This window comes from Biomphalaria glabrata, chromosome 13 (assembly GCF_947242115.1).
Source record: "Biomphalaria glabrata chromosome 13, xgBioGlab47.1, whole genome shotgun sequence".
NCBI lineage: Eukaryota > Metazoa > Mollusca > Gastropoda > Planorbidae > Biomphalaria > Biomphalaria glabrata.
This window is the reverse complement of record NC_074723.1, coordinates 1,963,341-1,989,118: the sequence shown is the minus strand read 5'-3', so window position 1 is coordinate 1,989,118 and position 25,778 is coordinate 1,963,341. Positions and strand designations below refer to the sequence as shown.

General features: G+C 35.0%; 1 protein-coding gene across 5 annotated transcripts; it reads right to left on the bottom strand.

Annotated features, from left to right (window-relative positions):
• Positions 1–460: 460 nt before the first annotated feature.
• On the bottom strand, positions 461–25,778 carry LOC106068520 (methylenetetrahydrofolate reductase (NADPH)-like). Of its 5 annotated transcripts, XM_056008301.1 has the most exons (13): positions 25,630–25,776; positions 24,784–24,860; positions 24,604–24,658; positions 22,131–22,506; positions 20,891–21,132; positions 20,122–20,238; positions 19,758–19,951; positions 18,539–19,105; positions 12,131–12,313; positions 11,203–11,301; positions 10,173–10,295; positions 8,768–8,954; positions 461–3,445 (listed from the first exon to the last, which is right to left on the bottom strand). In XM_056008301.1, the coding sequence occupies exons 4-13, from the start codon at positions 22,469–22,471 to the stop codon at positions 3,411–3,413; spliced, it is 2,088 nt and encodes a 695-aa protein (XP_055864276.1). In that variant the 5' UTR covers positions 22,472–22,506; positions 24,604–24,658; positions 24,784–24,860; positions 25,630–25,776; the 3' UTR covers positions 461–3,410. The 5 variants fall into 5 exon arrangements, with proteins under 5 accessions (XP_055864276.1, XP_055864275.1, XP_055864278.1 ...); XM_056008300.1 differs by lacking the exon at positions 24,784–24,860 and having other exon boundaries at positions 25,630–25,778; XM_056008303.1 differs by lacking the exons at positions 24,604–24,658; positions 24,784–24,860 and having other exon boundaries at positions 25,630–25,777.

The window sequence follows — 25,778 nt, the reverse complement described above, 5'->3', positions numbered from 1 at the left end:
ACAGTTAACAATGGTGTCATGTGGCCAGCACAACGACCAATACTTTCCCCAACCAATGCCAGGTGCCCCTTTTAAGAGTTCCAGAATTAGAATCAAGAAGTTCAGAATACCATCTTCTCAGAGATTCAAACCACAGACCCTCTCAATTCAGAAACCAAGCATGTTGCCACTCAGCCATCATGCCCTACAGTACAGCACTAACTGTGAAAGAGGCAGAGCTGGATCAGAGGCTAGGCTGTTGTATTTGTATCTTCTACTTGAAATGTGTGTATCACTCAAAGATTGGCCCAGCACCACCAAGTAGCTAAGATATACTAACAAAGAAGCTAAGGTGCATTAACAAAGTAGCTAAGATGCACAAAAGTAGCTAAGAAGCACAAAAGTAGCTAAGATGCACAAAAGTAGCTAAGATGCACAAAAGTAGCTAAGATGCACAAAAAAAGCTTAAGATACACGAGTGTCTTGGTTAAAAAAAAAAAGTTTATTATAATCACATAGACACAGAGATTGCAAATGGTGACCCTCATGTTGAACTCTTCAACCCCAAGAGTTCTTAAAGAAAGACATTTTGTGGTCAAGGTCAAATAATGTATACAAATTGTTCAGTAAAAATATATGTCTTTACATTTTAAACAAAATTCACAGTTTCAATGACATCTTTGAGAGAGACACAGAGACTATCTGACACACACATGTGATAGTGAAATACTCCAGACTCTATACTTGAGTAAAATGCTTACATTAATTCAACCATTCCTTAAAACTTTTTATAACAAGCAAAAAAATGGTTAAACAAAAATGGTTCGAAGTTTTGTCTTAGCTACGGTCTGCGGGCTTTTTCAGTGCACGGACCAAAGGTTTGGAACTCACTACCCATTGATCTCAGACAGACAACATGCTACACCCCTTTTAAGAACATTAAGACCTATCTATTTAAAACTTTTTTTTTAGATTAATTGTCATTTTAGCTGTCGTGTTTGTAATGTTATTACAGCGCCTTGAGCCTACATTTTGTTTGCTAACAGCGCTTTATAAATAAAATTATTATTATTATTAATACACAATTTGATTGAAAACATAGTTATACTTCACTGATTGAAAAGTCTTAGTTTAAAGATATTGACCTTTTTTTTTTCTAGGAATGGAAGTATCATGATGATACTATTTCATGTCTAATACATATTTCATGCCAAATGCATCATGTATTTCATGTCAAATATATCATGTATTTCAAGTCAAATACATCATGTGTTGGTTTCATGTATACATGTGTTTTTCATGTACATTCATGAGCCATTTCATTGGAAATGCAAAAAAAAAAACTTAAAATTTGATACAGTATACACACATAACAAGACATATCTCACATACTACTTCCATAGGTCAGTGCGGTGATACAAAAGAAAATGTACTCATCCTTCACATTTTGTCAAACATTTGAGTCACAAGTTCAAGGTCAGTCTGGTCTGTACTTAACAGTGACTGAAAGGATGGACTTAGGGGCTGATTTAATTTCTACCTCACATAAGACCCAGTGTCTTCAAAAATCAATGAAAGACCACAGCAGGAAAAAAACAAACTATATATAAATAAAAAAAGGGGGTCGTAAACCATTAAGTAGCTACAGACCCCTTTTTTGATCTCAAAGATATTTCCAGCACCCCCACATCTTAATGTATACTGGCAATGTATTTCAAAATATTGTTGAGTAAAGTTCAAAGTAAGCAGTCAATGTAAATCACAATGTTGAGCTAAGGTCAGGCTAAATTTCAGTGATTTACTAGTTAGAAACAAAAAAAAAAAGATTTAAGTTCTTTCAATTTTGTATACTTAAGTACAAATCAAGTTATTTTTCTCATATATGAAATGAACATAGTTACATAGTTGTTTTTTTAAACTGACATTATCAGAACCAGAATTTTTTTTCTGACCAGAATAAAAATTGGAACATTTTGAAAAAAAAAGAAAAAAAAACAAGATGTCCAACCTTGCAGGGGAGTGAACTTCTGGCCTCACAATTACTTTGTATTGGGTTTGTATTTTTCCAGTTCCACAGTTAGTAGCTGAATATTAAGAACTAGAAATTATTATTATACAATAAAAAAAAAATTAAAACAGACAATACCTCTTTTATAAAACGTATAGTGGGATTTTTTTGCTCTTAACTCTTTCTCTCTGTAATTATTTACCACATTCTGGTGGAATCAACGTTGGTATCATCAGTCAGGAGAGAAAGAGTTAGTAACTAATGAAAGTTAGATTTAAAAAAAATGGAACACTTTTTTACCTCTCCCTTAATGCCCCACCCCCCTACCAAAGATAGAATCCTGGTTCATCAAATGCATAGATCTACTAGACTTTATCATTCTAATGATAGGTCTTTTCAGCTAGTGTTAGAAGAGGATGCTCACAATTTTCATGAACATTAATTTATTAAAATCTTGATGGAATGCGGAAATACCTGAAGAACCGCTTCAGAAAGACAGCAACAAACAAACAAAACAAAATGTCTCATTTTCAATGCTTTAGAGTTCAATTCAAAAGTTGTATCAACTGGGCTGGACATTTCTATAATGTAAAGGACCCTGCACTATTAAGGGAAGTTTCATGAGGCAACTCTTGATCATGTAATTAATGTCTTACAATGTTTCTATTGCACAGATCAACAATATTTATACAAGTCATGGCTCATGTATTTCTTGAAAATTAATTTATTGAACAAAAAAAAAACTTTTTTGATGTCAGAAACTGAGATATGAATGTACATTTCATTTGCTTCATTGTAAAAGTTTGTTGCAAAACAAATTTTCTGCTGAATAATTAAGATATTATTTTTATGAAGTCAGTAAAAAAAAAAGTCCATTACAATCCCTTCTAGAGATCTCTAGTAGAAACTTTTATTTAAAATAAGCAGACCAGATTGCTCACTAGCTCTGGATTCAACCTCTATCTCAATCCCAAGGAAGCAGAAATGTACCTTGCCATTTAAACCAAGCCTCCTCCCTCATGCTAAAACAATTTCATGAACAAAAAATACTGGCACAGTTAAATAGTAAGAATACATTTTGAAACACAACAAGAATATATACTCACAAATGCATATGTGCATCTAAAAACATTTGATCTATCACCTTCAATGGAACAGGTTTGACAATATCAATCAAGATAGGAGAATGTACAACTATCAGATTACATCCAACAGATTGATGAACAAATGCTCGCCTACCAACAACAGAGTGTCAGGCTATGACAATATAACAGTGTCATGTCATGTAAGTTCAAAAGATGTGAGAAAAATAATGTCACAAAATACAAACTTGTCATTTGATCATAGATAAGATCTATCACAATGTATGCAATAAAACCCCAGAAAGTGTTCCTGTATCCCTACACCTTCAATCTGTCAAGAGTCATGTGGAGGCCTCACAGGAAACTTGTTCTGGTCCTGTCAGGAACAACAAAAAGTTTATGGAGTCAAATTTTATCAATATATTTTCTATAATCATCAATTATCATTAGTCACATAACTATGATTATATTCACACAAATATAATTTTTCATAGATATCCATAAATGAAAAAGCCCTTACTGAATGATCATGACTAATCTTTCCAATTACTTAATACCACCATGTAACACTACTGCCCACAAGAGTTAATTTTCCACTTTCAATGTATTGGTTTTTTTTGTTTTTTTTGGTGTTTTTACTTTCTTACACCTACTGCAAGATGACACACACACACACAAACATAGTACTAAACATTCAGCCAACAAGAGATCTTTTTAAACTGAAACCATCTTTCAGTAATTTATGCCTGATAAACTGTTTAGTTTGCAGATGGTTAAAAAAGGAAATTAGAATATTGTGATGCCGAGATACTACTTTAAAGTGTTAACTCAAAAATGAAATCTTCTTTAAATAAATACAAAGCTTTTATTCTGGAACTTGGAATCAATTTAATACTATACACACTACATAAATGTACAATACAGTTCAATTTAGATTCTTTTACTCTAGTCTCCCTGGAAACTGAACATGCAACCCTTTTGCCCTCTTCTAGCATCATCCAAACTATTTTTAAAGCTTATGGAAAAACCTGTCATTGTTTTCAATAAACTTGTCATTACTTGTCAACAACATACAACCATGACCTTGGGCTGCAAATATTCAATCTAAAAATAAACTTAGTGCAATGGCTACATTATGTTACATGACAATAGCATTTACAGGGGGCACTTCTTTTATGTCGTCCTTCTTAAAGCTCCCCAAAGAAGATCGCCTTTAACATATTCAGCAGAACATGGTTATTAATGTAGTTTTGCCAACATAGGCCTAGGGGTGCCACCCATGAGCCCAAGTAAACCCTGAAACCCAAATTTCCAAATTTTACAAACCCTGAAATCATAAGCTCCAAACTTTACCAACCCTGAAACGTAACTTTTATGTACCGTATATACAATTTAAGCACCAAACTTTGATGAAAGAAGAACAGTAGTAATATTAAAATAGTTTACACATATTAAGGCAATTTTTATTAAAATTAGGATTTGACTAAAAAAAAATATAATTTAATCCAATACACAACTTCATAAGAACACTAGTGAAAACAATGTTACAAAAAATAAGTTTAAAATTGTAGACACTTGATTTAAAAAAAAAAAGCTTTAAGATATACATATAATATATACATATAATACATTGCATGCACAAAAAAACTCAGCAATTAGATTAATTTTTTTTTTTAAACTTGGTGATAGACACTGTGTTAGGTGCATCAGGATGCTTCGTTTCCTTGATCCTGGCCCTGCTGTGGTTACTTTTGTCATAGATGTGACTGATGGGCCTATGGTAGATTTGTGTGCCTCAGCTGTAGATATAGTTGAGACAAGAGTAGTGGAAATTACTGGTGAAACTTGAGTTGTAGATATGGTTGATGAGGCTTGAGCTGTAGTACAGATAGATGAGACTTCATTTGTTATGACTGTTGAAGTTTTAATAACAGGGATATTAGACAAACTTGATGTGGTATGACTTGATGAAGAGACTGGTGCAGATAATAATTTAGAGGAAGCTTGTGGTTTCTCAGTTGGGTAAGTCTTAGACTTGATAAAAACTTGTTGCAGATGCTTAGCTGAATTAACAAAGTTTCTCATTTGTTGGGAAATAGACATTGTTAAAGATGTTTCTCCCTTTGCTTTCAAATGACTTTTAATAATTGCAATCCCTTCATAATTTCTATGAAGCATCCTACTTTGGTCACACTCTATTATGTCATCCATGATATTAAAAGTACTCTCCACCAATGGGCCAGAAAATATTGATAGCAAACTTTTAACAAGTAGATCTAATAATGGATATTTCACTTGGTCTGTTGATGGCTCCTTCATATTAATAGCTTTACTCCACCAGTCTGTATCAAGACGAAAATCTGGGAATGTCTCATCAGCATCTTAGTCAAAGCTTGATCAATAGTATACAGCCTGATCTCCCTGTCAAGCATACCACATTTGTCAGAGCAAATGACGTTTGGCAATTTTTCAGCCAGCTTTGTCAAGGCAGTTGCTGTTTCAGTTGATCGCTGTAACCCAGGATCTAGGGCAGAAAGCTGGATTATTGTGCTGTTTAGCAAAGGCATCTTTTTCATTTTATCAGCTGCATTTTGGTAACCTGCTCTTACAGCATTAAAAAAGTCATTGATCCAAATATTTTCAGATTTATTGCGAAGAAATTCCGTCAGATGTGGTAAGCAATAAACCCCTAGGCCAAGTTGTCTGTCTCTAACTTGAATGGATTTATCTGCTAAATTTAGATTACAGAGACCTTTCATTCCTTCCTTAGGGTCACTAATTTTGTCAGGAATAATATATCCAGACAAAAAGGTTCTAAATTGCTCATACATGTCTGCATGAAGACGATGGCATTGAGGCCTCACAGATTGAAATGTTTTAACATATCTGGAAAACTCCTGGAGTATTCCTCTGTACAATTGTAATGTACAATAAGTCAAATTCTTCTTATGAAACAGATGCAATAAAATTACTTCTTTTCTTTCTTTTCCAGCTTTTGTTATACTTTTCTTTAATTTCAGTGCTAAACCTTCTAATTTTGACTGGCTCTCAGTTGTTATACCATATTTCAAAAAAAAACCTGTCTAGGTCAGTTTTGTAATTGGCACGTTCAAGTGTGGATAAAAATCCATAATATTAGATGAACAAAGAGTCCCACAACTCATCCAGTCTGTCACAAACTTCTTTCATTTGAAGGAATCTGTTTGCAATAGGCCTAAATATTGTCCTGGGTTTACCATACAGCATCTCCTGAACTTCCCTGAAAATGTCACGAGCTTTTGGGGAGTCCTCTATGTCATAGTAGATGTTGGAGGCAAAAGTTTGAAAATTACTAAGATCCTCAACAGGTACAAAAAAAGCTTTAGCTGCATTGTTGATCATGTGGACTGTATCTCCACTGACATCCAAAAGACATGGATTAGCTTTTTTTATGATGGCCTCAACACCATTTTTGGCCCCACGCATCACATGGCAGTTATCCATGGTAACTGAAATTACTTGGGACCATAACAAGTCTCTCTCATTTAAAATGGACTCCAATGCATTGAAAATATTTTCAGCAGTAGAAATATTTACTTGCCTTGAACCAAGTAGTTCAACACAAACTTGCTGTTTAGTGTCACTGTAATACTGCACTAAGACATTGAGACATTTATTGCCAGCGTTGTTAGTGGCTTCATCAATGTTAAGAGAGAAAAAATTTCCTTGAAGACTCTGCGACAATTCTTTTTTCATAGCTTCTGCTATACCATAAGTCATTGTATATGTAGCAGCAGTTCTTCCCATTGAAGTTATGTTAAGTGCTTCAGTATCTTGTGCAAGTTTTTTTGCACAGGTCAATAATTGGCTGAGAAACGCTGTAAGGCAAACAGTGCTCAGCTAAGAATGAGCCAACAATTATTCTGTTATCCAGGACTCTGTCTGAAATAGGGCTTTATTTCCTTGAAATATCAGATGTACTGATGGCACCAGGGATTTGATAGCTGTTCCTTGCACTTGAAAAGGCAATTAAATGTGAGGCATTATTTCAATGGTCCATCAAACATTTTTTGCCTGAAGAGCCATATGACAGTGTTTGATTGCAGACAATGCAATAACATACTCCTGAAAAGTTAATAAAATAATTGTATAAAAATCTCTATAAATGTAGATTAAAAAAAAATAAACTTAGTTTATGATCAAATTTAAAAAAATCTCAGACCTAGATTCTAGATATAAAATCTAAAAACCCCAAGGTCACTAAATAACTTCTTAGAAGACTTTGATCAACTATAAATAAATCAATGCCACAAGACAAGGCAAAAAAAAAATTAAAAAAATTCATCAAATGTTTAAGATGCCAGTACTGTAGGACATATATAATATATAGATCTACAGATTAAATATTGATCTATTAGATCTATATCTATATATTATACTTGTGATTAAGTATACTAGATCTAGTCTACTTAGATGACTAATTGTCTTAGTATTATTAGATCTAAATTATAGAATCTATCTATAATACTATAATGATAATGTATTTATAATCTATTTCTCTAGATAACTCTGATAAGATTTCTATTAGATCAAGTCAATCTAGATCCATTATCTATAATTTAGATCTAGATTAGATTTAGTTCTAGTAGCCTAGTTTCTAGATTACTAGATAAGATCTAGATATCTATCGATTATCATATCAATTCTGTATTTTTAGTCTTTCTCTTTCAGATCATGCTCATAGTTTAACTCATATTAGTCATAATTAGTCATATAAAATATATAGACATCTAGATCTATTTCTATATCCTATCAATAAAGACTCAGAGACTAATAAATAAATCTAGATTACTTAACTATGATCTAATCTACATTGTACATCTATTCTAGATAAGCTTTAAAAATTATATTAAAAAAAAAAGAAAATAGCTAGACTACTGAGTACGTACCTGGGGCATCAATTTTTTTGCACCATTCTTTAAATAAAGGTACCGGTGCCATTATCCGTTTCTAACCACTGCCATCGCCATTTGTTCTTAACACTCTGGTCTAAAGTAATGGCCAACACATCATTGCTACTTCAAAATCGCATTTTGAAGCAGGAATTAAACAAATACTATAAGAAATAACTTTCGTGTCCAAATGTGAATGTGAAGGAAGAGAGAATCACAAACACAACCAATGCTTACAGGAAATACTGTTCTGAACGCGCTTTGCGCATGCCAAAACAATTTTGAGGGGAGAATTCATTGTGAAAAGCGGTGCGATCGATTAGATTTGGCCTAAAAAGCTTGGGGAGGGGATGAGGTGAAAAATACGGATAATACCCGGAAACTTAATTTTTTTAAGCTTGCAAACCCGGAGGGGGGGAAAAGTGGCACCCCTGCATAGGCCCATTATGGAGCAAAGGCACCTTTGATGCAAGCATTCAAGGAGTCTTAGATGCCTTGATAGAGACAGAGCACCCAAACGAGAGTATGGTGGAATAGGTCTTTTTACCAAACAACAAAAATCAATGTTTATTATCTCCCTTAATTAATCAAATTACAACATTTGATGTTGCTAAAATAGTACAATGCTTGTTTGTTGTACATAGTTACTGTACTAACCATAAAGCACTTATGTAACTGATCACTGTACTGACAATAAAGTAGTTGTGCACATTTTCAATGCATTACCCACAAAGCACTTATCTAACTAACCACTGTCCATTGCTCACCAGTTCGTCCAGCCATTTTCAGCATCTCTTCTACTATGTCCCAGAGCACTGTCTCCTTGGGGTACTCATTGTCCACCAGATTGATCAGATAGTAGTTGTCATGGATGTGCTGCAAGACTTCTCTTGACTTGGACTCAGCAGGATACAATGAGCCCCAGGTCTCAAGCCATAGAGCAAAGGCTTCATCCTGAAAGGAAAAGTTGGAATGAAGAGAGTGAATGCAAAAAAAATAAATTAAAATGTCATAAACTGAAATATTGTAACATGGCTGAATGACTGTTGAATGTTCTTTAACATTTTTTTTGAAAGCTAAGCCACTTATTTATTTGTATCGGTTGCAAAAAAAATGATAAAATGAATTTTATTTTTTAAACAAAAAAGTATTTTTACAGCAATAAGTTTGAATTATTAAGAGCTATTATAATTCTTTGTTCTTAATTAAAAAATCAATATTTGAAATGAAACATTTTGCTGAATAAAATCATTATACTTTTATTTTTCATTATCTTTTATTCATCATGATCTGACGTCTGCTATCATTTCAGGTCTACTGCAACAGCAACACAAAAATTAGAATTTTCTTGCCAGTCTTAGGTAGGGCATTCAAGTAATATGTGGCCTGTTCCAGTAATATGTGGTCTGTTACAGTAATATGTGGCCTGTTTCAGTAATATGTGGTCTGTTACAGTAATATGTGGTCTGTTCCAGTAATATGTGGCCTGTTTCCCACTTCCCTATTCACCATCTACTTAATGAAGATGTTTCTTGTGGGCTCTTAAGCCACAGAGGCTACTTTCAAAATAAATAATAATGTATGCTGTCTGGATTTCTATTCAAAACTTTATCTTAACTAGTAATGTGTGTCTTCCATCTGACTTATTAATTTTGTTTAATTGCAGTTTTTAGTTCTCTGCATGTGAGTGAAAAAGAAGGACTGGAGCTTTTCTTTGGTTTTTTGTATGCCATTTTGTTTCCTTTGATATCTCTAAAAGCTGGAGCCTATTTGAGCACACTCTGATTGCTGGAACAGAGAACGACAAGAATGTCTTCTAATTGTTTAGGAAAGTTTGTCATTGAAGTTAATGAAAAAATTGAAACAGGAAATGGATGTTGATTTGTCTGCTTAACAGAAGATACATACAGCAAGACTTTATTTGACAAGTTATGAAAAAAAGTAAGAAATGTGAGCATCAAATTCACCTGTCAAATAGTCTCTTAATGTTTGTTTTTTAAATCAAATTCTTTTTTTTTCTTCTTAAGATGTTTCTATGATCTTAGAACTTTAAACAACAATTATCATAGAGCCTTATAAATAGTTGAAGTTTCTAATTCACTGTGTATTCGGCAATAAGCTATTAAACAAATACCCTGTACAGAAGCAGAATGCATAGCTGATAAAACTGACCTTCCAAGTCTTAAAAGCCTCAGGATCCACTACAGTTGGTTGAAGGATTTCTTTGCCAGGAAAAACTCCCCAAGTGACAGCAATAGGTTGGTGTTCATCACAGTTGGTATAGTCAGCTGCACCCTAGAAGACATAAATAAAAACTTCTGCTCTAATCATAAGTCTAAAACTTTTATGGTAACTGCAATGAAAAAAAGTATTTTCTTTTGTTTGATAGTTTTAGTGGGGGGGGGGTTTTGTGTAAATATCTGAACAAAAATACATTCTTTAAAAGCTTTCTAAGTGCTATTGAGTGTGTGTGTTTCTATGGTGACAGTAAGAAGAAGTTAAATGCAAAGTAGATGGCATTGTCGTCAGTGGTCTTAGGAGAGATGACTCCAGAACATGAGACTGAAAAGAAGTGTTATTGTAGTGAGTTAACGTTTGTTTAAAATAACATTTTATACATAGATTAGTACTACATCCATTTCATTTGATTTTGTAATGCAAGTTACATTTAGTTTTGTTCACCAAAAGAAGTTATTCAAGCTATTTCAAGTTTTACAATATATTACGACTACAGCAGTTTAGTCATTGCTAGTAGTTTGATGCTACAAATCAATAACTGTCAACAACACTAAGAATTTGTTTTTCTTAAAAATAAAAAGGTGAGATATTCTAATTCTACGTCTATTTCAAACTAGAAAAGCTTCTAGTAAATATAAGTCGGTTCTTATACCTATACTCTTTCACGAGCCAGCATCTCAAAAAATGTAATAAATATAATCAAATATTAAAACTATTCTTTAAAAAGAAAATATAAAAGAGGAACTCAATGTGTAACTAAAATAGAATAAAAAGCTTCCTACTAATACTACTCAGGTACTAGTTGTTAAAACTTAGTGATAGTGGGAGGAAGGAAACTTACAAAATGATTTTTTTAATAATTAAGATACAGTGTATAGTTAAAAGTGCTAAAGTTGTGATTTACTAGGAATAGTTGTGAGCTGATCTTTCTGTATGACCTATATAATGTGATAGTTAGACTTACTGAATGGTTGATAATGTGATAGTTGACTAATGGATATCTTGGCAGAATATGTTTCAGTGCGTCCACACTTTCTTTAGAAGTGAAAAACTCCAAGTAGGCCTGGAAAAAGTAGATAAATAGAACCAGATCAATCTAAATGTCAAGAGCAAATATATTAATGAAGTAAGATACGCAGGTAGGAATACTATTGCTACAAACTATTCCCACCAACCACCATTCTTTTAACACATCATATTTAAACTGTAAGCACTAAATAGATTGCTATAATCGTCAGGAAATGGTATGTAGATGAATTGCCCTTCTTATCATTTTATCAATTCCATTAAACCAAAAAGTAAGTTCAATGTGAGCTGATGGTTAAAAAGGGGGGATGTGTATAACCATGAGAAGAATGAAATAAAACAAAAAGGGGGGATATGTATAAACATAAGAATGAAATAAAACAATAATATTCATACCCATAAAGACTATAAAGAGACTAAATGAATGGATGGTAAAAGGAAGAGGAAGTGTGATGAAAGATGGGTGGGGATGTTTTGGAATCTATTTGATTAAACTTGTATTGTCATTGTTTCCTTGGCGTTGAGTTGCCTCCTTTAAAGGTTATTAGAATATTAAAATATGTACAAAGTTATCTCAACTAGATCAATCCATCAGCAGGAAACAGAAAACAGTCACAGCAACATTAAAATCTCTCTATCCTCTCTAATACAAAATATGCCCCTCTCTCTCCCTAGATACAAAAAATAATCTGTACACTTTTGATATCCAGGGTACTCTCCTCAAGAACAATATTGATCAGGACTAACAAACTGTAGCCCCTCTCTATAATTTACAAACATAATTTGTGACAAATTAAAACTTAGAATGTTAGGTATCAAAAAGCTTGAACAAAATAACTCAGGAAACAAACATTTCAAACTGTTACCTTTTGATAAATATAGCCATTGGGACTTCCCCAGCCTACAATGGGGTCTGTTGATGAAGCACCATTAACTCTAGGCTGTGAGTTAATGGTCAGAACTCCTCGTTTATTGATGCAGGCCAACTTGTCAGCAATCAGGGAAGTTTCAGCGACAATCTCATCATCATCCCAGGGAATTCTTTTAACCTGGTGAAAGTGAAATACAAAATATTTAGAGAAGTGTTCAAGAAAAGAATTTCTCAAATTAGGCTTCATGGGCTACCAAGTTAATACATTTTGATCTTAGCAAATAACTAAACAAACTTCATTCTAACTGGCAATACTGAACATAAGTCAGAAATTTATTTTGCAAACAGATTTTAAAATTTCTGCCTACATCATCTCTGAATGTATTCTGTCTTTCTGAATGTGATCAATCTCCATTTCTGAGGTGACTGCTTCTTCCTATTGATAGTCATGACTCTAAGCCACTGCATCCACAATATCCAAACAGAAATTGCTACTGATAGTATCCAGCTATTCAAGGGGTATTAATCAGACCACCACCATCCTCAGGTACAAAATATGTTTTCTTGGGTTCAAATTATTTTTGAGGTCAACAAGTCCAATGAAAGAAATAATGTTGGTTATTAACATGTTAATGTACAACTGTGTTCATTGTTCCACAAGGAAAGAGTCTTTGCTTTACCATCATCCACATTACTGAATTTTAGCTTGGAATCTATGATTTGTTTCTGTCAGTCCCCTAGCTTTGACTAGAATTTCATTCTCTCTATAACAATAGTGTCCAAACATAAAACTCTTATATGATTTCTATTACTGCAAAGTTCTATCAAGATCACAGACTAGTTGCTGTATTTGTTGTTTGTGTCTTGGCTTGGACTTAATGAAAGATATTTTTTAAGGAAATTTTAAAAAGTAGTAATTAAGGTTCAACTATAATCTATTCATGTTAGCATTTACACTAAGCAAGAATTAACCACTGCATGAGTTATAGCTCCTTGATTATATGATCAGCCCTCGTTTCTATCTTATCGATGTACTTAAGTATTCCAGTATAAGAAACCCTGGACGGGAGTGTCTCTCCAAAATAGGGCTCCACAGCCACATGAGGAAGTATGCTCTGAGATGAACCATAGTCGGCCAATCATAAGAAACCCTAGAGCTACAATCAAATAATTTTCCATAACCATAGCTCAGCCTTCCTTATTGTTGCCCAGCCTGCCTTTTTGTTATTGAAGGAACTTTCAGATAACTAGATCTAGGTCTTTTTCAGTACACCAAAACAATATTATAGATTTGGGTTGAGAATGTATTTGTATGTAGGCCTATCTGTGCTAAAAAAATATTGCTTGAACTACCAAAAAGATAATGAACTCGCTCAATAGGTATCTAAACTAGATATCTAATCTAGAATTATGGGACACAAGCTTTGTGTTTCCTAGCAACAACAACAACAAAAGCATGCTCGATCTCAATTCAGGTTTCTCTAACAGACGCTCACAGACCTATTCACTTGAGCTAGTAGTATGAATAGATAAGTAGATCTTTGCGATTATCACATTATAGGTCAGAAATCTAAATGAGAAGTTGTGTTTTGTTTTTTAAATGACGCCTCAAATTTGACCTTAACATTGCTCTTAAAGAACCAATCGCAAAATAACCTGGTAAGGCTTAAGTGATGTGTTTTGGTAATTTCCAGTTAGTTTATTTAAAATTTACCACACTAACAAGGTCAAGCAGCTTGACAAAGCGTAAGCCCAATAATAAAATAATAGTAGGCCTAATTAGAGATTAGTAAGACCAGAAGGGGCATCGAACTAGATTTTATTCTGAAAGCCAAAATCTGTGGCCCACTGATTATTAGCCGAATATTTTTGTTTCAATTTGATCCTTTATTTAACGTCAGGATATTTTCGTTCAATAAAATTCCCGATGAATAGTGGCCAGGTCTAGATCTACGTGACCCGCCCTTGAACTGGCCGAACGATAACAAGTTAGCAATGCGCACGTACGAGAGCCAGTACACCACCCATTGGTCTAATAACATTGTTGCTATTTATACTCTACGCTGCGGTCGAAATCTAACGTCATTTTATAACCCGCGCCGCTTCATAATCTATGGTAAACCATTTGTATCATATTTGTCTAATTTTGTTTTCAATACAAAAGTAGAGTAGTTACTAGATAACATTTCATATAATGAAATGAACTATGTATTTAAGCTATTCTAACTTAGGCTATTTGGTGGGAGATATATCAAATGTGCATAGAACAATGTTGATCTCAATGGAATTTGAATGGTCAATAGAGAAACGAAATGAGACCGAGTTTATTGCACATGTGAAGAGGCCCATCCCCCTCTCCAGCCAATAGCCCCGTCATTAATCCACGCAGTCGTGTTTCTCAAGGGGCGTTTTCACAAATGGCTGATGCGATACTGAGAAAGAAAATAAGGGACTCCCCCCGGAGAGAAAAACCTTCAGACTCGCAAGTATCTAAAAACAAGGCTCACGCACACACAAGTGTAATAAATGTGCACCTGCTTTGAACCCCTCCAGACCGAAATAGTGCTTTCATCCAGACAAGTTAAAAACCAAAGAGTTACAAGATACGTAATGGGTTAGAAGAAGGGGCTGGTTAGCCTTTGGCTGACTACTCACTTAGGAGACAGAAACTTTTTTTTTAAATTCAAACCTCTGCTGACTTTCAGCAATACCCAAACTTGGGAAAGGCTAAAATCAAGAGCCGTGACCCTTAGGCAGCCTCCATAACACAGTGCCAGCAGAACTTGCCGATCCTTTGGACACAACATCTGCATAGAAAGGAGGGGAGAACTGCTGTGTGGACGATTTCGTTCCGACCATAGCTAATGTCCAGGCATTCATCTCAAGTCTGAGATGATCCATAGTCAATTTAATGCGACTGAAGGAGGCTATTCCAGCTACCGTCGCCTCAGCGTGGCGCCTCCGTGGAAACGTACGCCAAGGGAAGCGGTTAGGCCAAGAACGGAAGCACATATAGCTCTCAGTGGGCTACCACAAGTAGGATCTAGCGAGTGTACATTGCACGTGGTAGGGATGTAACAAAGGCTCGCTAACCAGTCCAAACCCCCACCGCTTCGTTCCCTAACGAGGCCATACGAGCTGTGATGGTCCCCGCACGGGTGGGGTGGGACATTTTAGGCATACGAAGGGCCCCCGAGTTGGTTCGGCCTCCGGCCTCGCACGGGCGGGGGAACCCGTGGCGTTGGCTCAAGAGACCTTGTCCAGAGACATCACCAGGTGTGAATACATGATCACTTCGGATAAGGCGGGACTTCAGACAGAGAGATTGGTGAAGAGCCGATTTCTCATCCTGACCACGGATAAAAACCATAAGGACATCTGATTCAGGCTCTAGTTGCAACTCTAAAAACAATCACAAATAAAAGGAGCACTTTTTTTTCACCTGGCATTCACGTGTCACTAGCTTGCTATATCTTGAGATTTCTATTTCCATGCTGAAATGATTAGCAGCTAAGGCACTGTGTGTGTGTGTTGGGGGGGGGGGGCAGTATGTGTACTGCTAATGTAAAGCAAACGGGTAAACAGACTTTCATTACAATTAAATGATTCAATGTGTCAACAAGGACACTGCTGAAGTAAACATGTATACAATAAAAAAATACATTTAGAAGGTGACAGCAGCCAGGAAACGTAAAACATGTCATCTGTTCACCTTGTTTACATTGCCCAACATTTGTTTTGGATAAAAAAAAATGAAAAAAAAAAAAAACTCCTTAATATTTCCTTGATCTATTTCACTGGCTTACACTATAACATGGGCTCACATTGACTTTTTTTGTTTGTTTGTTTGTTTGTTAATGAGACCTGCTAGTGACGTCACTTCAGGCTCAATTTATTTTCAACACCAAATAGAAGTCCATGAATATATTCAACACATGCATGCAAACCCAGCTGTAGACAGAATTAACACACCTCAGCTCTTGTGGTCTCAAGTTGTGGACATGTGTAGCTGTGCATGTGTGTCAGTGTGGTATCACAGCTTTTAAACCAATGTACAAACAGGTTTTTATTAAACCTGTGGGTCGCGACCCCTAAGGGGGGTCGAATGATCATTTGCCAGGTGTCACCTAAGAACATCGGAAATTTCGTTTTTTCGTCTATTTTTTATTGGAATTTTTTTTTTGTCATGCAATTTCTTAAGTGTTGTAACAAGCATGTTTGTACTATAGATTTTGTACAATTAAAGATAAACTTTTTTTTTTTTGGTTGCAATTTAAGCACAAATTTATTTTACACTAAATAAAATTACATAAAGCTTTTGTTATGTAAATACATCATGGATGTCAGAAATATACATCTAAAATATGATTTTGATTTTATAACATTAGTAAAATCACATTCAGGGTCTACCTAGGCATATGAACAAAATACATTTTTTGGATGGGGTCGCCCCTAGTGGAGAATCGTAGTAGGGGGGTCAGCAAGCTAAATAGGTTGAGAACAACCGCTGATCTAAAGTATAATAATAAAGGTGAAAATATTTTTTGTTTCAAAATAAATCCCAGCTATAAAGGAAGAGAGACATTTCAAGTGGTAATCTGGTCGTTTGTTGCTAATTATTGATTTCAAGGCTAAGCAATCACTGTTGTTGTTTTTTAATTATTTTTTTTTTATGGATTTTTTTTTCAGCCAATTGCTCCTTGCTCATGCACATGTCTATCACTTGCCTGGCTCTTACATATTGACACATGGTTATGAATGCCAGTCACTGCCAGGCCTTTGCTCCTGTTGACATGGCGCTAATAAGAACATTTTATAAGCCATGTACTATGATAATATGATAATGTACATATTGACATTTTTACACCAAGAGATAAGATACCTAAAAACCAAAACTGTTTGCATTATTACGTTACTGAATTGTTTGGGAAATTGTTGAAAAAATCTTAACTACGGTACTGATTGATCCTTTGAGCTTGTTAGATTTAGTTTAGGTCTTGTGTCCAACTATTTTGTTACCTCAGATCTCAATGTTGTCTAAGAGTAAAAGAAGCACACACACATTCTAAGTCAGCTTGAGATTAAAATTCAACAAATTATTCACCTGGTCATGTCCAGCAATGTTTTTATAACGATTTGAATATTCTCACTAGTTAATTGATCGTTCCCTTGAGATTGCTTAGGCAGAATGTTTTAATGTTTTGTAAACTATTTATCTGGCCAATGAAGGACCAGACTCTATCCTTCAACTTCCTCCAGTAAATGTCAAACATATCCATTACCATTCAATGAACATCATTAATATCCCCTCCACTCTTTTGTTCAAACCTTAACCAAAGTTTGAACATTTAAAATGTGTCCACATTAGGTCTTTAGTATACTGTACGGATCTGCTACGTAGTCGCCTGGACTGTTGATGAATTATTTGGTGCATTGATTCTTTCAATGTTTCAAAGTTTAACATGAAATTTCTTCAGTAACTATAACAAAAACACTGTCCATGTTTGAATGGACATTTAAATAATATGATTGAGTAACAAGGTATTATTAACTACCTTCACTAAGGAGGAGCAGCACAATCAATAGACATTTAAATAATATGATTGAGTAACAAGGTATTATTAACTACCTTCACTAAGGAGGAGCACTATCAATAGACATTTAAATAATATGATTGAGTAACAAGGTATTATTAACTACCTATCAATAGACATTGTCTGAGTGTATACAGAAATATACCTTTATCAGACTCACAGTCTAGTTAGCTAATATTATATACTTAATACAAATTAAATATTTGGACTTCTGAAGAATAAAATAATAATGATTCTAAGTTAAAAGCCAGCATCCATATTTTTTTTTCAAATAGGAATGCTGTTTAACTTTTTTTTTTCTTTTCACATCTAGATTAAAAATGCTCATAATGATCAAAAAGCATTTGATATAGAACATCGGAATAAGGGATGTTAAAATGTGGTCAGATGTTTAACATGATTTGGAAACATTGGTCTCGGGATAAATGGAAGCTGATTCCTAAAAAGCTATTCATTAGTAAAGAATCGTTAAGAAACATGTTAGTGATATTAAATGGAATCTGATTGCTGAAAAGCTATTCGTTAGTAAAGAATTGTCAAGAAACTTGTTCGTGATTAAAACATTGCCGCTGCCTTACTATAAATGATTGGTGGATTTTTTAAACCTATGTGTTTCAAACTTTACAATCATTTAGTATATCAACTTTCTGTGATTGCATTTTGAATGTATGGAATGTAACTCAAAAGTAACAGAATCCAAAATGCTTTCTGAAACTGGTCAAATTGAAAACATCTTTTTGTGTCCAGTGTCAAACAGAAAGTGGTCAACTGAAAAGAAACTATTAACTAGTTCAATGTTTGACCCTTACCTTCACCCCCTGTTTGTTGGGCTGTCCAGTTAAGTAGTTGACAAACACTGACCAGACGTCTTCTTCACAAGTCAGTTCCTCGCCCCACATTTGAAGCAGCTCCTCCTTTGGGGACTGGCTCTTTAAGTAAAACAGATGATAATACTTCAAGTCATTGAAAGACGCTGCCCTGGAGTCACCCCAGCGGCCATTGGGAAACTCATCCCATTCTGATGTGCGGTAGACATAGCTGTTAGGCCGACATCTCCAGAATATTGGGCGCACATCTTCATCACATCTGGCATGATTGGCACTTTTTTTCCAGGGAAGTGTGCGAGGAGCTTTCTCATTCCACAAGCCTAACTGCTTGAGAACCTCCTTGACTGCCACTTCTCTGTTCAAGGTGTAGAAATGCAGACCAGGGACAATACCTGACTTGAGTAAAGCCCGACACATATCCACAGAATGGTCAATGCCAAACTTTCGAATCGCCTCATCATTGTCTTTGATTGGAGAAATGGCAGTGATTATCTCCAGGGGCACTTCCAGTTTGGACAACTTAACAATATGGCGCAGGGACTGGTAGGCCTGGAACAGAAGATTTTACTTGTTAAAAACAAGTCCATTGTTAAATCAGCTCATTAAAAACATCAACTATGAACTCTACCAGATTACTGCCAAATATCATGTAGACCATTGCACTGGCACTGAACATTTCTCGACACATTAAATAAGACTGTTTAAGGAAGGACAAGACTGTATTTAGCTAAAGTTAAATATAATACAGTTCTTAGTGCAAAATGTAGTGTAGATAAAATCCTCTCTGATGAAAAAAAAAAAAAAGAAATGTTTTGGTGTATCTGTATTTAGAATGAAAGAATTTAATTTTTTTCCAGCCCAACAGCACTTCTATGTAGGACACACATTTCTTGTTATATTTATTGGCAACGGAGGAAAATTTAGATAAAATCAACAAGGATTTGCAGATTCCATATACGTCCCCCCCTGCGGACAGTGGTTATGCTTGCCATGGATGTGGCAAAATATGTAGGTCACAGCTGGGGCTGCGCAGCCACCGCAAATACTGCATAAGGCAAGCCTTATAAGTCCAAAATAATATACATATATTTGTATAAGATAAACATGTGTTCCTTTTTTTTAATCTCAAGAAAGTCAGTTTTGCAGAGTTCCACATTTTCAAAGCTATAGGATGTAATCCCTCCAGAAAAATCAAACTGACCTGTATAGGTAAAATCCCAGGTAAGATTGGCACGTTGATACCCAGCTTTCTACAGTCTTTCACATAATTCAAAAAAGTTTCTGGTTTGAAGAAAAGTTGAGTTATGATAAAATCAGCGCCAGCGTCAACTTTTTCTTTCAGGTGTTGAAGGTCCTCGTGGTAGGACCTACAATCAGGGTGTCCTGCTGGGTAACCTGGGAAATACCAATTAAAATAGCCAATATTTGATACAAGTTCATATAAATTTATAAACAGCAATAAAACATGTTTCTTTCGACGCTAAACTTAGTTGAAGATTATAAACCATATATAAAGATAAACAAAATGTGACTATCATGAACAATGCCAACTGCAAATCACTAACCAGCAACGCAAATGACAAAATGATCGCCAAACTCCTCTTTTATGAGTTTCACAAGATCAGTTGCATAGTTGATTCCACCTTCTGTTTCCTTCCAGTGATCATCTCCTTCAGGAAGATCTGAGAAACAAATATTTTTTGTTTTGGTTAGAAATTATGAAAATAAAGAGGTGCTAATACATGTCAGCAGAAATATGGTACAAGTAGATTTATTAATGTTTATGTTGCATATAAATTGATACCAATAATGGGTGCATAAAACTGGTATGGGACAGTAAAATTTTGGAGTCAATGTGCTGGTCACTTGACACCTTTATTAACTATGGATAAAAAAAATTGGTGAACTAACACAATCGCCTACATGCACAGATAAGTCTACCAGCCACATGAGGAGGCACTAAACCCCAGTGCAAAGTCCTTAGCCCCCCTGGATGACAAAAGTGGTCATCATCGAACTACGATGGACGAACTATAAAAGTCTACTAAAAGAATTTAATACATATGGCATGGCAGTACTGCAAGCATGTAAGTTGCATAGAAGTACTTTGACCCTGCAGTGTTTCCCTTTAGTAGGTTTATTGTATTTTTCTATACAGCTGTTCACCCATGCAGCATTAAATCTTAATAATTTTGGTTATGAAGTATAAATAATTATATTAACCATCTCTACCCCCCCCCAAACCAACTTAAAAATTTAACTGTATCAAGATTCTAGTCCAAAATACTAAAATACCCAATAACAAAAATGATAAAAGTGCTAAGATTGTCTTACCTCCCCTCAAGGCCAAAATGCTCCTGATCCCCAAATCCTTTGCCTTGTGTAAGTTCTCTTTGATTGTGTCTGTGCTCATTCCCACACAAGTCATATGGAGCATGGTCTCTATGCCGCAATAGTTCAACATGACCCCAGCCATACACGTCGAGCTGGTGGGTTTTTCTGTGTTGCTTGGGTCACCAGCTGGGTGCCATGTTATGTCACAAAACAGAGGATGACCCTCAGACAGACGCTCAAATCTTTAAAACATGATATAACGTGTGTCAGTAATAGGATGACCAGATGTCAGATATAGCTGTAGAGTCCAAACTCAACGGATGTAAACACTTTAAAAAAAAAATTTTTTTCTAACTACCTTTCACACTGTATACAATGAGATTTATTTGATAAGCAATAGTTGTCTTGGGTTATACCACAGATGCCCAAACTATGATCCGCAGGCCATATCTGACCCATGAAAGACACAAAGATAAAGGCACATTCCTCATGCTAGGACAAATTTGTACAAATGCTCCTTCTTCCCTAGTGCTATAAGAGCATGGAATGGGTTGCCTGAGCTAGCCAGGAAAACCAGTGACTTGACAGAATTTAGGTCATTAATTAATATATCAAGACTAAATGCATGACGAGTGGGATGTGGATCTTCTTTTTTGAAGTCACGTCTGCATTATATAAGATAAGAAGATAAGATGACCCAGAGCAATCCAGCCCTTTAAAAATTTCTAGCCCAGAATGCATAAAGGAGCAGCAAAGGATCTTTTACAATGGAGTGGACAAATGTTCGCAGTGATGCCCCTGTGACACAAGTGTCAAAAAGTTATATGACCCCAAGAACAGATAAGGTAAGGGATCACTGTGTTATACAGTTTCTGAGAAACGAAACACATACAGGATGCAGATGACGACGATGTTTACTACAATAATACATCCCATCTCATCATTAGAAAGAGACGGGAAGGTCATCATGGCCATTTAGTCTGGCCTTCACCTTTGCAGTGACATCAACAACAAAATTAGATTCTAATTAACTTTGAAAAACATAAAAGCGTAGGTAATTAAAATCTGTCCATTACACTTTCAGTGGGGGAACAGTGAAAACGCAAACATGATGTGAATGACTGCGACCTTTCTAGCCCTGCTAGCTTTTTTTCTGTGCCAAACTTTACAAGAAAATAAATGCTTGTATAGAAAATAGTAACAAACACAACTATGTAACTAAAATGTTTCTTTCACTTACCTAGATATAAGATTCATTGCTCCACTCTGTGTGCGAGGAGGGAAGAACTCCAAAGAAAAAAACGGTGTCTTGCCCTGTATTCTCTTTCGAATCCTCTCAATAAGCGAGACATATTTTTTTCGAGAACTTACTGGAGAGGCTGCTCTAGACTCACCAGGGGAGGAAGAAATGGAGGAAGAGTCACTGGGTTTCCGTGATAGAATGTTGGCGCCATTTTGAGGTTTAGTTACTGCACACTCGTGGTCGCTGTTTGAAGTGTGGTTTGTTCCGTTAATCGAATGTTCATTTTGTTCACTTGCACTGTTTCCATCTATTGCCTCTGGGTTTTTAATGTCTGGCATTCCTTCAGGTTAAAATTTATTTACAGCTAGAATTCCTGAAATACAAAAATAAAAAAGGACTAATTAGTTTTCATGTTTAATATCATGTTTTATATTATTAGATATAAAAGTTTTAGAAGATACAGATCTCCATTAAAGAATGCAATACAGAACTAAAAGAGCATACAACAAGCTAACCATCTCTTCAATACATCGCTTTCTTTTTTGAAATTTAACATATAAAAGCAATGACCTAAACCTTGCTACCCTAAAGAGAATTTACCAGATAATAATGCAGAATGAAAAATAGAAATATTTATTTTTAAATTCCACACAACAAATACCATGAGAGCAAATAGTATGCAATTTTACCCACAGATATATATCTAACTATTGACAGGTTGAGTGAATTCCCTAGAGTTATAGAACAATATGAAGGCTTGCTTTTATTCTTGTGGATTTTACAACCAAGTCAACAAACTCAGGCATTCGTAGGCCTTTTTAAGTGTTTCCATCTTATCAGCTAAATACAGTCTTGAGAATGTTGTTCATGCACTCAATTAGTCATGATCTCGAAGCCTAGCACATTACAATGCAGAGAGTGACGATAAAGCAAACAGAACTATCTTGCCTACTAATTGTATTAAATGGCATCATACTAAGCCAGTGGTGTATGTTGATGAATTAACAATAATTCACATTTTGAAAGCATTATTTATTTAAGTAATATATTATCATGTATATACTTGTGGGACATGTTCTACGTCAAAATGAATTACGCACACCAAGAGTTGCGATAACATGGAAGCCAAAACGAGGAAAGCGCAAACAGGGACGTCCTCGTATTACCTGGCGACACACCTTCATGGAGGACCTCAGAACAGTGGACACCAGATGGGAAGAGGCTTCAGACATTGCCAGTGACAGATCATTATGGAGACAGCTTGCCGCCCAATGCGCCGAACGGCGCGGGAGGACCTAAGTCTAAGTCTAAGTAAGTATATACTTGTTCAATGCAACAAAATTTAAAGTTCCCCTATCAGACCTTACGATCTAAAGGGCAGAAGATGTTAAGGTCATCTGTTACTATGGCCAACGGTTAACAAGCAGGGTGTAATGTGGCCAGCACAACAACCAACCGCCTTTAATTTCCCATTAGAGTTGGGTGGACTCAGGAGCGCCCTGAAAAATCACAAAATTCAAAATCCAAGTCTTTACAAAGATTTGAACACAGGAGGACCCCAGGTTCAGAAGCCAAGTGCTTAACCCCTCTGACACCGAGCCCCAACAAAAGTAAGACTCTCCTAAACACTTACCCTGGAACAAATATTTATAAAATAATCTGCAAGAAAACATTGACAATAAGAACTCAAAAAGTTGCTTTTTTTTTTTTAATGTAACGCAGTTAGCTGCTTTACAAACACTAAAATAAAAAGGTTTAAAAATGTCAAATTCATGTTTAAATTTCCTGTTACAGTTGCGATGGCTTAAAGTCCTAAGCAAGCATTATTTTTAGTATCAGCACAAAAGAATGAGTAATCAGCTCAGACACTGACATGTGACAAGTAGACATGCACCTCCTGTACAAGAATACTATGAATTCCCAGTAATTAGTCAACACATTTCTAGGAAAAATTAGAATGTTTAGTGAAAGTAAAAAAACATCACTGATTTTGTTTTTTTAAGAATAGTGAAGGCATAAAAAAACAAAACAAAGGCTAGCACTACTAACTATTTTAATTTTAAAATCTATGATGTAATGAGCTTTTGAAGTCCCAGCATTCACCTTGTTTAAGTGGTTACCATATTATTATTTTAATTGAGAACCACTGTCCAGATACAGAGTTGTCTTTTTTATTTTATTTATTTATCTGAATCCTTGACATATTTTTAAGTGTAAATTAGATCTATAGATCTACCTGTTGACACAGTGAACTTCAGTAGGGATAAATTAAAATTAGATGTAAAAGATAAGAAATTCATCTAGAGAGTTATATCTGGACCACTATAGTGCAGGTCATTAAACTTTATGACATCAGTCAGTACACACTAGCCTCTAGCTGCTAGCTGGCTCTACTTGATCTTTAAACACACATGTATTGTTTACAATTAGCAGATAGATATATAGTTTTTAAATTTTGTGCAATACTTACACACTGTGTAAGCCTTGGAGTGTAAAAGTCTTTCAAAGTCAAAATGTTTGCATTACTTAAAAATACAAAAATAAAAATTAAAAACACAATCACCAAAGAATCAATAAATCCAATAACAGGATAAACAAATCATCAATAGAAATATTGATCTAGATAGATCTATTTAATATAGTTGCTTACATCTAGGCCTGGTAATCTCTGTGATTATTTGTAGTGATTTTTGGTTTATTACTAATCTACATCTTCACAAACTGTAACTGAGAATGAGGGACAATTTTTACTTTTACTTACAAAACAGTAGAATAGTACAGTAATAAATCTAGTCTAAGATTATTTTTCTTTAGTAACAATAAACAGCATAGACTGTGTATCATATAGAGTCTAGGTCAAAGTTGTTGACGAGCAGAGTGATATTCAAAAAGACATTTGTTCATGAACACAATACTATTATTTTATTATAATTAGACCTCTAGACTAGATCTACTTTATTCAAGTAAGATATATGAAGTTCAAGCTGGACTAAACGTAAACATGCATCTCGACTTATTATCTTATTGTTTATAGAGTCTAGTAATTTAGACTTAGTACACAATCTAGATTGTCTAGATCTATTGTCTAAGACTAAGTGAAGTCTATTATCCAAGTCTAAGTCTAATACTCTAAGACTAGATCAACAACTACACCGATCGTCAGTCGCAAAGTAACAACCTTAGTTTAGCCTTTAATTTTAAAGGATTTATTTTATAATTAAACTTATAACTGTCAGACAAGCACAAGTTCCACAACTGAGAACAGGAAAAGTAAAGTTCAAGAGAGAGTGAACAGAAAACTAGGTTAAATGTATAAATAGTGACACAGTTGGGAGTTCATTGTCCCCTGCTTAGAGATACTACGGTCTATAGACCTAGCCTAGACAGAGTACGGAAAATCAAGATCGATCTTAATCATACAGTGACAAAACTCATTCACAGACAACTTAGCGTTGTTTGTAAATAGCAGGCGACGCAATGTTACCAAATTATTCACCTTTTTAAATTTCTCAACACACATGGGGGAGAGCAATAAGTTTATTTCGCAACTAACTAAGTAATTCTAAAACATTCGCGTAATTTAGAGCAGCAGATTCACAGCTGAGTTATGGCTGGTGAAGTGCTGTGATAGAGAGACAGAACAGA

What these genes read in the sequence shown, in the direction of transcription:
- LOC106068520 (XM_056008300.1), bottom strand. Translation starts at nt 22,471, where the DNA reads ATGCCAGACATTAAAAACCCAGAGGCAATAGATGGAAACAGTGCAAGT. An exon ending in GCAATGAATCTTATATCTAG is followed by an intron (nt 21,133 to 22,130) that starts GTAAGTGAAAGA and finishes CATGTTTTAAAG; the next exon opens with ATTTGAGCGTCTGTCTGAGG. An exon ending in ATCACATTATCAACCATTCA is followed by an intron (nt 10,296 to 11,202) that starts GTAAGTCTAACT and finishes TATGTCTTCTAG; the next exon opens with GGTGCAGCTGACTATACCAA.